Consider the following 15,466-nt stretch of genomic DNA (forward strand, 5'->3'; position numbering starts at 1 on the left):
TTATTTATCCTATTGGATAAATATCTTATATTTCCTATTAGGTATCTTACTTATCCTTCATCTATGGTAATACAGCGAGGCAGAACATCTAAAAGGATCTCTGCCGATAAAAGCTATAAGAATAAATAAATAAAATAAACCTCAATATAGAAAATATACCTGACTGAGGAATACTAATCAATACTCTGTGTAGATTTATTGAAAAAGCTTTATCTTATTAATAAAATTAAACTTTGAAAATATCAATGAATCATGGTCAATTTCTTAAATTCTATGGCTTCTTTCCTTCTTCAACTGTTGTTCTGTAATCTCATATACTAATCTATTGAATTTTCAACAGTAGGATATTTGCACATATATTTTGTAATTTCGATGTATTTTTTTAAATATGTGGATCAGGAATAAGTGAAAAGATCTAATACAATACCTACTACCATTCTAGCTCAGTGATCTGTTCAAAACCGTTTTGAGCTTATCCTCTATGAAGAGATCACACATTTCTCATGAATCCATCTTCATAAATGAATTCTGGAAATCTTGTAGTACTTGAGAATTGAGCATTCAAGAGTTTTACAAATAAATCTTTTCAAGATACAAACTTCAAAAATATTTATTGCCGGTGTTTGAAACTTATCTAAATCATTCAAATTTTCCTCATGAATCCATCCTCATAAATGAATTCTGGAAATCTTGTAGTACTTGGTAATTGAGCATCCAAGAGTTTTACAAATTGAACTATTCAAGATACTTTGAAACTTCAAAAACATTTATTGCCGGTGTTTGAAACTTATCTAAATCTTTCAAATTTACCTCATAAGAAAGTGTAGCTTGGATTTACTCACCTGATACACATTGCACAATTCCAGCTAAGAGTAAAACAACACTAGATTTCAACTTCATTTTTATTCAATTAAAGTTTTCCCCTAAATTTCCAATATTTCAATTCACTTTCTCTCTAATTTGAGGTAGATCTCATTAGGTTTTCATCTTAATTAGTCCACTATTATGTCAGTTATTTAAGAAATTTGATAAACTTGATACTTCAGTTGTACGATTTATTCACTATTTTTGCAAAACAGAAAATTTGGAATCAACAATATTTTTGAAACGAAGACACGTGTAAAAGTAAGGTCTCTCCTCGATCGTGGTACACCTCTCTTCAACTCCGGAATAGAACTGAAACTGAAACTCAGACTCAGAGTTGAAACTCGTTCCTTCAGCGTTTTGTACCTCCCTTCCTCCCATTTGCTGATCCCCATGCCCCCTTTCGATGTGTTGCACCAACGCGCATGCCCCAGCGTTCACGTAGTAAAACTACGGCTGGTTGGAGTTTTATGAATGAACTCGGAACTCTTCACGCTGCTGTTACTACTACTACTGTGCTACTTGTACACGCGAGATACGGTTTTTCTTTTCAGCACATCCATTCAAACTTCGTTTCATTTTTTCATCTATCATGTTGATTACATTGAAACTGTGATTTGAAGGGATTATTCTATTGCTCATGAATGATAGTGCTGTTTTCTGAATGATTAATAAATTACGAAATTGATACTACACCGTGATTCAAAATGAATACCACAACTTTGAAAATCTGTATTCAATCAAGGAAACATAATAGAAACTTGAGTTCTAAATCAAAATGAAGAGTATTAAAATAAGTTTTTCCTCACTAGAAAACAAGTTCTCAAATGTTCAATGTGACCACCTCCAGACACTCGAGTAATATCGATACGATACTCGAACTCGTTGCACACCCTCAGTAGCATATCGGGCGTAACAGTTTGTATAGCTGCTGTTATTTCTTGTTTGAGCTCCTCAATGTTAGCTGGTAGAGGCGGTCGATAAACCTTATATTTAACGTACCCCCATAGAAAAAAATCGCAGTGGGTGAGGTCAGGGCTTCTTGGAGGCCAGTGAAGTGCTCTGTCTCGAGCTGCTTGGCTCGAAAGATATCACTCCAGTGTCTGGAGGGGGTCACATTGAACATTTGTGAAATTGTTTTCTAGTGGGGAGAAACTTATTTTAAAACTCTTCATTTTGATTTACAACCCAAGTTTCTATTATGTTTCCTTGATTAAATACAGATTTTCAAAGTTGTGGTATTCTTTTTGAATCACGGTGTATATTATAATTCGTGCAAATAAGTATTATTTCCTGAGTGATTAAATTCTCGAAATTGTTGTAGTCCGTGCAAACCTTAGTTTTCAGCACAGAGCTTTATGATCAATGCTATTTCAATATAACAATAGGAGCACACTTTTGCCGTTTTTATGCTGATTTGTATCAAAAAGGCCTACGCTTTCTATTTTTCGCTCTTTCTCTCACTTGATTAGCTCAAATTATGGATTAAATACTTACTGTCCTTTATTCTCAGAATGTTTATAATGTGGTATAATCATACATTCCTAAATTCAATTTGATGATTCTGTTCCATTATTATTAATATGGTATCTAATCGAATCTAGGTTTTATTATCCATGTAGTTGAATCTTAATTAGTATGCTAGCTTTGGAAGCTTGAGTATATTTATTTTTGAATTCTTCAATTCGAAAATAAATATATCCCCTTTCATTTTCTCTGTTTGTGATTTGTGGTGATAAATTAATAATAGCTAACTATCCTTAATCAAGGATAAAGAGTTCAGGTTTGAGTACTGTATGAGAAGTTCCATTCATCATCTCATCATAGATTTTGAACATCCATTTAAGTTTTCTGGATTCTACTCATATGAAACATGAAACTCAAATTAGCTCAATATGAAATAGAAAGAAAAATAAAAATCTCAGTACCCTTTTTGAATTATTTAATCACAACCAGATTAAATAATTCAAAAAGGATACTGAGATTTTTATTTTTCTTTCTATTTCTATAAAAAGTAGCCCTATACAGAAAAGAGATAGCTCAATATGGTATTCAATATGATATTCTCACTACCTAGTTCAACTCCAATAAATCGTTAAGAAGATAAAACTAGTTACAAATCAATTATTAAACCGTCTTCACTTGAGTGACAAGATAATGATAGTTACCTACTTGATAGGATAATAATTGAAATTTATGATACGCAATTAAAATGTATGATATTCTTCGTGACCTGCCAATGTAATCCTTCCAGTAATGTAAATAATCTCAACCAGCTCTCCTCAAACGAGAATAAAACTCATAGATGACTGTAACATGTAGCTACTCGTGTCAATATACAATACAAATTACACTCCTTGGATAGAGTCGCTCCAAAGGTGTCAAGGATTCCATTATTAAAAGTAATAACTCGTTTATGTTTCCATGAAGTTGTGAATTGCATGGCTTTATGTAATAAGAAAATAACTGAATTTATGAAGTGCATTAGCATTTAGGCGTAGTCTTGTTTCCAAGTTATTGTGAAGTGAAATTATGTGTTTATGTTTGAGTAGGACAGCAATGTCATTGATTGCTCTAAAAATGTGAGATAGTTTATTATCTTCATAACTCTGACTGCATTAAGTGTCATTTATGATCAGTAGATTTTCAAAAAGGCGCTAATACTATACCTTATATTTCGTATCGATTATTTTTGTCAATAGAACTCCCATTTTTCATCTCCATCGTTCAATTTTTATGGAGGACAATTTTTTTTCTATAGCTCTACAGCCCATTGTGGGCTTTGGCCTCCTCCAAAGCATTCCTTCAAGAATTTCCATCCATTATAAATCCTCTCCATCCTTACCAAAACATCCCTTATCTCATCTTCCCATCATATTCTTGGTCTGCCTTGTTTCCTTCTCTAGTGAAGAAGCTTCTCTTTAAGGAGAAAAATTTGTTATTGTGGTGAATAGGCTACACTTCCTAATAGTCTTGAAAACATTTGTGAAACAAAATTTGATATAGAGACAGTTTTGGGCTCAGTCCTCTCTCCCAATCATATTGCATTTTATAATTTTTGGCTCTCTTAGAGAATTCCCGGTTTAACTGATAATCGTGCTATTTTTTCATGTGGTTTGTGGTACCTTCTATTCTATTGATTACTGTCACATTCCAAGATATGAGTTTTATTTCATAGCTCATCTTGAATTTAACTATTTACAGCCTCCGTTACAGCTTCGAATATTGAATTAAATAAATAAATGTTTATTTCCCAAAAAAAACTAAAACTACAACATCAATTACACAAAATATTAGATAAATTACAATATTACATACAATAGTTAGTTACAAAAAATTCTTATAATGTGTCCTCTACTTGTTTAGTTTTTTTCTGTGTGGAAATTGACCTACTCCACTATGGCGTACCATGTTCTAGAGTAGGTTTTAAATTCTATTGATATTTATTTATTTATTTATTTATACGTGGATACAATAACAAATCATATAAATATGATTGGGAAGGAACAACAGGCTTGGCCCAAAACTATTCCATCCCCAAATTTTGATTACATGTCCAAAATACACAACTATTCAATTCTATTAATTTTCTGTTGAAATATCTTTAGTGATTAGAATGATATTTCGCTCCTTTGCTATACGAAATCAATTTATGATTAGGAATCCTCTAGATATGTCGAGAATCCTTATGATATGTCTTCAATAATTTTGGTAAAAGTGATTGATGAATTCTGCTACAAATATTTCGTCAATCTATCCCCGGTTTTTCCATGATGCTAAAGATAGATTATTCAATATGTCAGCCCCTTTCATACTAACAAATACTCTTTCTAAAACGATTTTCAAAAACGAAAAAATACTGTACCTTATATTTCTTATCGATTATTTGTCAATAGAACTACGATTTTTTACTTTCTTGCATCTATCGTTTAATGGTTACACTACGCTCCTTCAATTACCTCTATCACTCAAGGTAGAATCTAATGAAGAACTCAGCTCAATTCAGTTGAGATACACCCTTACTAGCCCTTAAGGTGATGTTTCCCTTTATACCATCTTCATCCGTGCACGTTTCAACCAATCATTCATTGTCCTCTCCTCTATTAATCCTCTATCCATCCTTTTCTCCCTGGTGGATACAGTCATGATTCAGCCACTCCCCATTTACTAATTGAATCTGAAAAGCAACTCGTGATTTATTTGTGAACACAACATTACCTCCCTGTTCCACTTAATCGTGACAAAGTGTATTACACGATATGATGATAATAAATTTATAATGAGGATTATAAATATTTGTGTCGTGTTTATCAAGCATTCAATGTGTAAACTTAGCGTCAAGTTGTATCTGTCATGTTATAACACGCAATGACTCCAAAATACGCCCTGATGTAATAAGAAAAGTATTCGAATTAGAGTGAGATAGCATTCGAATAAATTCCAGTTTTGATCAACGTAATTTGGCGCGGGGAGCTGAGCGAGTTAATAGCTCGAGTTTTGAATTTATGACTGAAATTCAAGTTTAGTAAACCACCTCCAACAGATCTGACTCATTATTTTCTTTGAGATGGAGTCAAGGATGATTCATGGTCCATTGTAAACAGTGTGTGGTGTGTGTGATTATGACTTCATATGTGAAGTATGTGTCCCAGTAGAGATCCTAGAACAAGGTCGAATGAAGGAAGTGTGAGAGAGAGAGAGGGAATTATTGATCATGTAATTTAAAGTTGCTACTTTGGTATTGGAAATTGAAAGTTCGTTTAATTTACTGTCGATCCCAAGATCCAAGAATTCAATTTTTTTTTGTGTTCAAACTCCTTTCATAATGTTGTGTTTTTGGATTGTTTCTTCACGTTTGTTCATGCTTTATGACTTATTGTGGCTCATTTACTTTCTGGCTCACCATACTATGGATTATTTTCTCATCAAAACCGTGCACATGACAGTACTATATAAATTCCATTAGTATCCTTTTCAAGGGCTATCCCAATATTTTCCTGGTTTTGTCTTCAAAGATTCAATTCTTAGAAATTCTTAGCCCCTTGCAATACAAGAAGAATTCATCCATATTTGATTCTAGAAATGTAGAATACATTTATCAAATATCAAGTGTTACTATACGCTTCTATATCTTTCTGTGTTGTTGTAAAAATTATTTTCTAAATATTCATATTAGATGAAAACCATTCAATTCTCTTGAAACCCCTCATTTATTAAAACATTTTGAGATGCCAGTTTCGGTTGTTACACCATTATCAATCTTTAGTAAACTGGAATCTTGAACATTGAGCAGCAGAATATATTATAGTGTGCGTGAAGCCCTATGATTGGCCTTCAGCTGCCGACCAATGAAGGCTGAGCTCTATTCATTCTTCTGTGTGTCTTGCCTTAGCCAATGGCAGTAGAGCTCAGCCTCCACTGGTCGACGTCTAGTGACCAATCTAGGGCTCCATCAACACTATATTCTATATTCTGCTGCTCAATGCTTAAGCTTACATTTTACTACATATTAATAATGGTATATCCACCGGAACTAGTAGGCTATCTCAAATTGATTCAATCACCAAGTATTTTTGACCATAATCAACTCGTTTCATGCTATATGATAATTTCTGCGCATGCACTCATGGTGTGAATCTATCACGAACGTTTTTTTTGTTCAGCTTTCATAAAGGATGAAGAAAATCTGAAAATGTACTATTTATTTATTATTATATTTTTTAGAAGAAAGCACTGAATGGGAGAGAAAAACTAAGGATACTCCTTGTACTATTTCTTTCCCAAATTTAGATAACATTTCAAGAGTCCAAAATGAGATTATGATTCCACTTTTCTGACATTTAGTCCTTTTCCACTCAAAAACAACAGTAACTAAGAATCTTGAATTTTTACAGTTGAGAAACTGGATAGAAAACAAAAATATTACACTCAAATCACTAATAATTGGAAAATTTTTACGTAATTTACAAAATTCAGCGCCAGAAAAACACAACTTATTATTCAGCACTGTATGTAGAAAATTCAGAAGAAATATAAAAAGTGGGCGGAATATCATGGCCATTCTACTGAAATCCAAAACAGATTATTTAGCAGTGTATGAAAACATTTTCACCTCCATTCTTCCCCAAAAAAATTTTACAAGTCTGTTCAGTGTCTAAAAATATTGGCTCCATCAGAAAATTTTCAATAGGTTTTCGTGGAATGAACGTAGAGATTTGCAGTATTATTATCCTTCACCGACAAGAGTCTCATTCATTCATAAGGCAGAGTGTTTACAAATATGGTGTTAATTGTGGACTGTCCTGTATAATGTAATATTTATGCGGTAGTATTAAAGGGGCCACAGAAGACAGAACAGATATTCAGCAGATTCCAGTACGGTAATAACACTCGCCATTTCATTAGGATGATAGCTGCTTTTATTTTCATGAACCTTTTCGCTCCAAGTGAGCAGCTATAAAGGGAGACAGATAGTGTGAGAGAAAAAGAGTGGGAGAAAAATATATGTATATAGAGAAAGATAGTGAGAGAGAGGAAAAGGATGGGGAGAAAACGAGTGAAGGTGATAACTATAATCGGCGATCGGCGAAATTCGCTCTTTTGAACAACACGAAAATGTGGGTGGGCTTCTATTAGCAATTTGAATTCAGAACAGAGGGTTAGTGTTATAACCTAACCAAACAGTCGATTAACTTTTTTATATCTCTAGCTTTGAACCATTATATCCAGAATTTATTACAGGGTCCTGCAAACATTATCACAGAGCCATTAGAATACTTGAAAAACATCATGCTTGCCAATTGTAGAAATATAATGACTGGAGTACGATCGTTTTATTAGTATGGTTGTCCCTCTGGGCGTAAGCGGATACCAGTCTGTTGGAGTCGAATGTAAACGTTGCTTCCGATCCGTGAAATAAAAACAAACTAGGTCTGTTGAATTTATTGGAGTTGTGGATTGCATCCAGACTACTTTTATTAGGGGCTTCTTTTTTCAGCAATTCCAAAATTTGCAACCTCTACTTGCTTGTCACTGGCAGATGATAATGTATTTTACCTCATTGTTAGAGAAACGATGTGTTAATTATTATCCAGACGCAATCTCCAAGCCATCTTACATTTATATAAAGTAGTTAATGGTCTTACGCAGCATCCTTTTCACCTGGAAATATTGGGCTTCTATGTGCCGACTGTTCCTCGTGGAAGGTATTTTTCGTTTTTTATACCAAGATCTCGAACGTTGCAGGATTATAACTCACCCATCAATCGATCCATGCGACTTTTCAACACAGTCTCGTGATATCGATCTCTTCAATCCGTCTTTGAATGCCTTTATTAAATCATGACTATCTATCTATATTACTTGAATTTGTATTTTTTCTTCTGATTTGTACTTCATAGTAGCAAAGAGGACTGGAACTCATTCTCTCTGATTCTTCTCTGACTATCATCTCTTTGGTCGTCTATTCATCATTTTTTAAAATTCTAGTTCAGTTCGTTATTTACTAGGTAAGAATAGTTCCACTCTGCATGAAATAACTTGAAAATAGAGTTCTTTTGTATGAATATAGGCTTAGAACAGTTAGAGAGTTCTGCTGTATAAATTGAGGTTTAGAACAGTGCAGGAAATTTCAATCCTGTATGAATGAATTATCATCTCATTTTATCAGCAAATCAGTCTTTACTCATTTTTACAATCTCATGAAATTGGCTTTTCCTCTTGAAAAAAGTCTTGATTTAACTACGATTGACTGTCTTACGGTTTTTTCAAGACAATCACATCATTTTACTAGAACAGAGATGCCTTACCAAAAATTAGAATTTTGGAATAATTAATTGAATTTGTATTTTTTCTTCTGATTTGTACTTCATTGTAGCAAAGAGGACTGGAACCCATTCTCTCTGATTCTTCTCTGACTATCATCTCTTTGGGTGTCTATTCATCAGTTTCGATTTCCATTCAGCCCATTCAATTTTTGATTATATTTCTCCCACTTGCTATAATTTTCGCTCACATTTAATACTATAAACAAAGCACAATAATAACTTATACAGTATCTTCTTGTCTATACTGTATTGGATGTATCAACTAGTAAGTTGTTAACGAGTGTAATGGATAAATTGTAGCTTAACTTCATAAAGTATGTACCGATAATATTTTTAAAGGCTACTCAGCATCTCTTCATAGAAGTCAGAAGTATCCTTGTAGAACTGAATAGCTTGTTAACTACACTACCACAAAAAAATGCATCTCATTTCCATTTCACAGCGGCAAACGTGTAGGACGGCGCTTCAGATAAGATCAAAATGTATGTGTTGATATCTGTCATACAAATCCAGTAAACGATGCGTTCAATTTAATAATGCATTTTGCAGTTTTACGTGTAGCATTCGATCATCAACAATTATGATTTATTTGAGTTGTTACTGCATAGAACGCGTGCAGAATATTAAATCGACCACTTACTCAAAATAACTACCAATAAATTGATTATAGATTATAGACAAGCGATGTTTGGTGGAAGGAATATTATCATATTTTATTGCTTTCGTCTGTCTAGAAAACTTGATCTCAGATAGATAATGATGTTTGAACAGGTACTGAGTTCGGACCATCAGGTTTAAGTGGAGTCCGAGCTTCCCTTATGGAGATTTTTAATGTCGGTTGTGAATTTGCATTTTTAAATATTTATTTTCCTCAGCGGCGGCGGTATTATAAGCCGAGGAAGACTGATACTTCTATTATTGAGCATGTTATTTCAATTGCAAAGCGATGAGAATGTCTGGAAATAATACTTGGACGTGCATGGAATATAAATAGGACAACACGATGAATCCTGAAAATGTTTGCCAACTGAAATTAGACTCGAGTTTTGTAAACTTAGTTTCAAAGCTCTGGAATGCTTTCAGAATACCCGCTAATAAACTATAAACTTGCCTATTTAATCACTATAGTGAGGTCCACGTTATAATGTCAGTGGATACAGATAGAAGAACAGCGTTGTCTGTTCTCTGCCTTAATTAATTATATTTATACATTGTCAAAAACAGATTTGGCATCGTTGCCGAGCTAGTGAGCTAGATAGTACTACCTGCTTTGTCGATTGATAGACAAGGATAGCAACATCAAAGTTTATCAAATACTGTCATTATAACGTGGACCTCACTATATCTTTGTATCCCTTTATTCTGTGTTCATATACGTCTCGTTACAAATAACAATCTCTGCAGAGTCTATAGTGAGGTCCACGTTATAATGGCAGTGTAGGAAGATAGGAGAAAAGGGTTGCCAGATCTCAGCCTTGCCACCCAAACAGCTGATACTAGTATATCTGATGAATTCAACTGTTCATTATTGTTGAAAATAGTTAATCATATTTTATTTGTCAAGAATAGTTATTTGTGCAACTAGTGCTCAAAGTGACAGTTTGCTGCACCGAAAGAAACGTTTACGCCCGAGCCGTAGGCGAGGGCGGAATGGCTTCGTGAGTGCAGCAGAGGAACTTTGTGCACGTATTTCACATTTAATTTTTCCTACAGTTACCATTGAATATGAGAAGTGGTTGATTGAATGATTATGGGTAAAATGATGGCTGAAATCCATCAAATGTTTGTGTGTGTGTGTGATGCTGTTATTAATAGCAACTTTAATTCATTTAAAAATTAATAATCCAATTGAAGTTGAAAATTCTCAGCCGAAGTTCTCATTTTTATTCATTCAAGAATCAGAAAAAATACAGATGGAACAACAACTTCACATTCAAAATACACGCCAACAGCTTGTTGGCTGAACCGAGATGCAAGATGGCTGAACCGACAAGCGCGCGACCTAGCGGGAAGAATCGTACCTAAGTTTGTTTCATCCAGCTAAAAATTACTGAAACACGATTCAGAAATTTAGACTTTTGCTCAAATTAACAAGAAAAATGCTCAAAGTAAACTGAAAAATATTTATAAAAATAACAGACAACAGAGAATAATTTATTGTAGTATTGTTATGTTTTTTATTATTTTTATTTATATGAATATCGAACGGTAATAATTTAACCTCAAAATTTTGATTTTTATAATGTATATTTGCTACTTTTCTCATTTCTTGGAGTTGAAATAATAATTATCAATAGAAAAGAACTATTATTCATTATTTAATGATGAGAATTCGTAAATGATGATTATTTAATTATGATTTAGATGAAGATTATTCTTGTTTTGTCGATTGATAGACAAGGATAGCAACATCAAAGTTTATCAAATACTGTCATTATAACGTGGACCTCACTCTATCTTTGTATCCCTTTATTCTGTGTTCATATACGTCTCGTTACAAGTAATAATCTCTGCAGAGTCTATAGTGAGGTCCACGTTATAATGGCAGTGTAGGAAGATAGGAGAAAAGGGTTGCCAGATCTCAGCCTTGCCACCCAAACAGCTGATACTAGTATATCTGATGAATTCAACTGTTCATTATTGTTGAAAATAGTGAATCATATTTTATTTGTCAAGAAAATATATTTTTTAAAGATGTAATAATAAATTTTCATGATTGAGATGAAATATTTTGCCAATTAGTTGAATTTCAACATTGCTGATAAACGATGTGACAACATCGCAAAGTGTGAAAGAGATAGCGCCATCTGCTTTGTTGTATGATAGACAAGGATAGCTACACCATTACAAATCACACACTGACATTATAACGTGGACCGCACTATACTAGCGCATGGGCTTTAAATACTTGCTTTACAACTAGCTTGAACTACTTTATGTTCACCTACCGTACCACAAGTAACTTTAAATGCCTTTCTTCCTCTGTCTTATAATAATACGAGTATGACCTAAGCGATGTAGACTAGGTTTCATTCTCTGGAAGTGAAAATACCCTTCAGTGGATTTTATTTATTTGTTTGGAATCTCGCAGTACTTAAACTGAGAAAACAGAAACTAAGTTTCATTCTCTAGAAGTGAAAATACCCTTCAGTGGATTTTATTTATTCGTTTGGAATCTCGCAGTACTTAAACTGAGAAAACAGAAACTAAGTTTCATTCTCTAGAAGTAAAAATACCCTTCAGTGGATTTTATTTATTCGTTTGGAATCTCGCAGTACTTAAACTGAGAAAACAGAAACTAAGTTTCATTCTCTAGAAGTCAAAATACCCATCAGTGGATTTTATTCATATGTCTGGAATCTCGAAGTACTAAACTGAGAAAACAGAAACTAAGTTTCACTCTCTAGGAGTAAAAATACCGATCAGTGGATTTTATTTATTCGTTTGGAATCTCGCAGTACTTAAACTGAGAAAACAGAAACTAAGTTTCATTCTCTAGAAGTAAAAATACCCATCAGTGGATTTTATTTATATGTCTGGAATCTCGAAGTACTAAACTGAGAAAAGAGAAACTAAGTTTCATTCTCTAGAAGTCAAAATACCCATCAGTGGATTTTATTTATGCGTTTGAATTCTCGTAGTACTTAAACTGAAGAACGTAGAATCTGACCAAAACCCCTTGGCAGAGCTTTATTGCAATCAGACGGTGTGCAATGTGAGAAAACACCCGTCCACGTGGCTAATTATTAGTTAGCATGGAATTAATATTAATATATATAATATTAACTAGCATGCAAAGAGCATAAATAAAAAACCAAATAAAAATAATTTAATGTATTCAGGAAATAAGAGTTACCAGGCGCATGAATACCTAATAAAATTTGCATGCACCAATAGTAAAACGGCAGTTAATAGGCGGCAACTGTAGGCCGATTCAAAAATATTTATATATATTTATATAATTGTAGTAGATTTCGTGTAAAAATTTGTGTAATCTATGTTATCAATATGGCTCGAATGCAAAGAAATTATTAATCATATAATCTAAGCAATATCTTGGCATTTTTTGTAAGATCTATTTGAATTTAATGGCGGAGGATTGAGATATTTAAATTTTATGCTAATTTGAAAGTCGGAAAGAGGATCTGTAAAACTTGAGAAGGAAGAACCAGCACTCGCCAGCCAGATGCCACCATAAGAGGACCCCAAATATTTTAGAGCGAAGTACCTTATTAATAATTTTGTAAAAATTAAAGTTAAAGTAAATTATTAAATTTCTTAAAAGACTTCGTGATGCTATTGTGAAGCAGAAGTCATTTTTCATTTTTATTAAATTTATAACCCCTGGAGGAGACGATTCCGGCTACCATATTCCCGGACCGCATGGAGTTGGATCGACATCGGCGGCTTACAAGAAGATTTTCGACACGTGAGTGATTTAAATTTGAATTTAGTGATGGGCGCCCTAGTGCTTCGAAATAATCTGATGATCAAAGCTAGCTCGCCGAAAGGGTTATTATAAATTAAGAAATTAATAAGAGTAATACTTGCGCAAGTAAAAATTAGTATTAAAGGTATTTAATTGAAAGAAAAATATATAGATCAATATTTTAGAAATTTCTATTTAATCAAAGAAGTACGAAATCTAGGCTATCAAACGTATGCATACAATATTTAATTTTTGCAATACAATTTGCGATAATTTATCATAGTTCTAATTCACTAGATGAATGGCTCTACCTATTCCGTCAGGTGCCGAATCTTGCACCCTGAGATAAAAATATATATTCGATACAAATAAATCTACTAAATACTAGAGATTTTAATATATAGATATATTTGGATTATTAGTGGCTAATTTATCAAGCTGATCTTAGAGCACATATTTATGATTGAATTATCCAAGCCGACAAGTATTAGCAAGTACATGTCACAGCTACATGCCAAAGAATGCATATGATTTCAAGATAAAGGCACATGGTAATGATTCGTGCCATAAATCTAGAATATAAAGTTAGCCTGTGATATTTTTATTGATTTCAAATATTGTTCTATTTTTATATTATATTTTTTATCGCTCTATATATATTTTTTGCCTCGACTGATCTTTGCATTATTTGTGTAATATATGTGTAAAATTTTCATGGTGTGCAATTTATTTTATATTCCTCATCTCTATAGTATAAGTATCATTTATATATATATATTTATTATTATTGAATTACAAGAGTTATTGGAGAAGCCCATATCTAGGCCTATCAAGATTTTTTAAGACTGAATACTATTAGAAAACCACGCCCTAATTATATTAAATCTCATGCTTTACCGACTGATGCCAAGCAGGAGGCTAATCGTTATTTTATATAAAGAATAACGTGACATAAATACATGTCGTGCCAACGTGGGACTGATGATGAGAGCCAAGCTCATTGAATAATTACTTGAAATTAGGTCAATAACCATAGTGAAAATTATAGATAACTTATACGAGTTGTGAGGAAAACTGGCGAAGGAATATTTGTATTACTTTTTGGGGAAACAAGAGCTTTAAATAGAGAGAAATTATATGTTTTAAAGAAAATTTTATATTATTAGTACTGTGAAAAATTACATGTTTATAGAGAGAGATTATATTTTATAAGCCTAAACTGCTATTACTTTCTAGTCAAAAATATATTAGGTGTTTAAGCCGGTTGGAAAATAAGTCGCAGCCTGTAAACTAGCCAAGAATAAATCAACAAAACATTGAGGGCGCTAGAGCATTGTAAAAAACTTAAGTATAAATACCTGGTTGTAAGAGTATCCAAACACTTTACACATCACTGTTCACTGTAAGTCCCGGTTGTGTCTCTTTTTTAAGCATTTTCGCTTATCATTTTTATCACTGTTTAATTAGCATTTATCACATTTGACATAATGAATCACACTCCCGCAAACTCTGAAGTTTCATATATGTACGGCGGTTGCACAGATCCCACTTTGTCGACTCCGAGCACATCAAACCCCACCACGGTAGATGCCAATACGCCACGAGAAAGGGAACCAGGAAGCGTCGGGTCGATAATTTTCGATCCACCAGGTCTGCAACCTCTATCCTCCACTCGAATCGACGCCGCTGACACACCATTGAATCAACGGATAGTAGAGATCAATTTTGAAGGGGGCGAGGAGCAGTCTGCAGAACCCGCATCGCCGGAGGCCGAGTCACACCTGGGCAAACAGAGTATGTTTTCAACCACAGAACTAGATCCGCTTCAAAAGGTAATAATGGAACAAACGAGTAGCACTTTCAACATTATGTTACAAAAAACAATGGATAGTATGATGCAGGAAATTAAAAAGGAGATTGCTACAGTAAAAGAGGAAAATAAACAGACAGTGGAACAGGGCATGAAAGAGACCACAGGCGCTATAAAATCAGTAGAACAACGGTTGGATAATATTGAAACTAAAGTAGAGAGTCATAGGGAAGAGTTAAAAGCAATGATAACCCTACAAAAAGAAAGTCAAGATAAAGTTACGGCAGGATTATCGGAAAGGTTAGATACGGTTACATGTGAACTCAATGAAAGGATAGACAACTTAAATACACAAATCACTACACCTATTCAGGATATAACAAATAACATTAAGGCCGATTGCCACCAAGAAATCCACAAACAAATTACCGTTGCCAATCAAAACTTAACAACTACAGTTGACAAAAATATTAACAATATTAAAGAAATACAAAACAAACAGATTAATATGTCCACAAAAATGAACCAACTGCAAGG

The 15,466-nt window shown here is 33.5% G+C and overlaps 2 protein-coding genes across 2 annotated transcripts in view; one reads left to right on the plus strand and one right to left on the minus strand.

Annotated features, from left to right (window-relative positions):
• LOC120353555 (galactose-specific lectin nattectin-like) overlaps positions 1 to 1,194 on the minus strand; it is a 74,845-nt gene extending 73,651 nt beyond the window's left edge. Inside the window, exon 1 of the mRNA XM_039437580.1 lies at positions 843 to 1,194. Coding sequence (XP_039293514.1) covers positions 843 to 900 — 58 coding nt within the window. The 5' untranslated portion in view covers positions 901 to 1,194. The remainder of the gene's footprint in view (positions 1 to 842) is intronic.
• The window catches only part of LOC111061989 (HIV Tat-specific factor 1 homolog), a 141,296-nt gene that overhangs the window by 94,909 nt on the left and 30,921 nt on the right, over positions 1 to 15,466 (plus strand). The gene's annotated exons all lie outside the window — the stretch shown is intronic.

The sequence above is a fragment of the Nilaparvata lugens genome, chromosome 11 (genome assembly GCF_014356525.2).
Source record: "Nilaparvata lugens isolate BPH chromosome 11, ASM1435652v1, whole genome shotgun sequence".
Classification (NCBI taxonomy): Eukaryota; Metazoa; Arthropoda; class Insecta; order Hemiptera; family Delphacidae; genus Nilaparvata; species Nilaparvata lugens.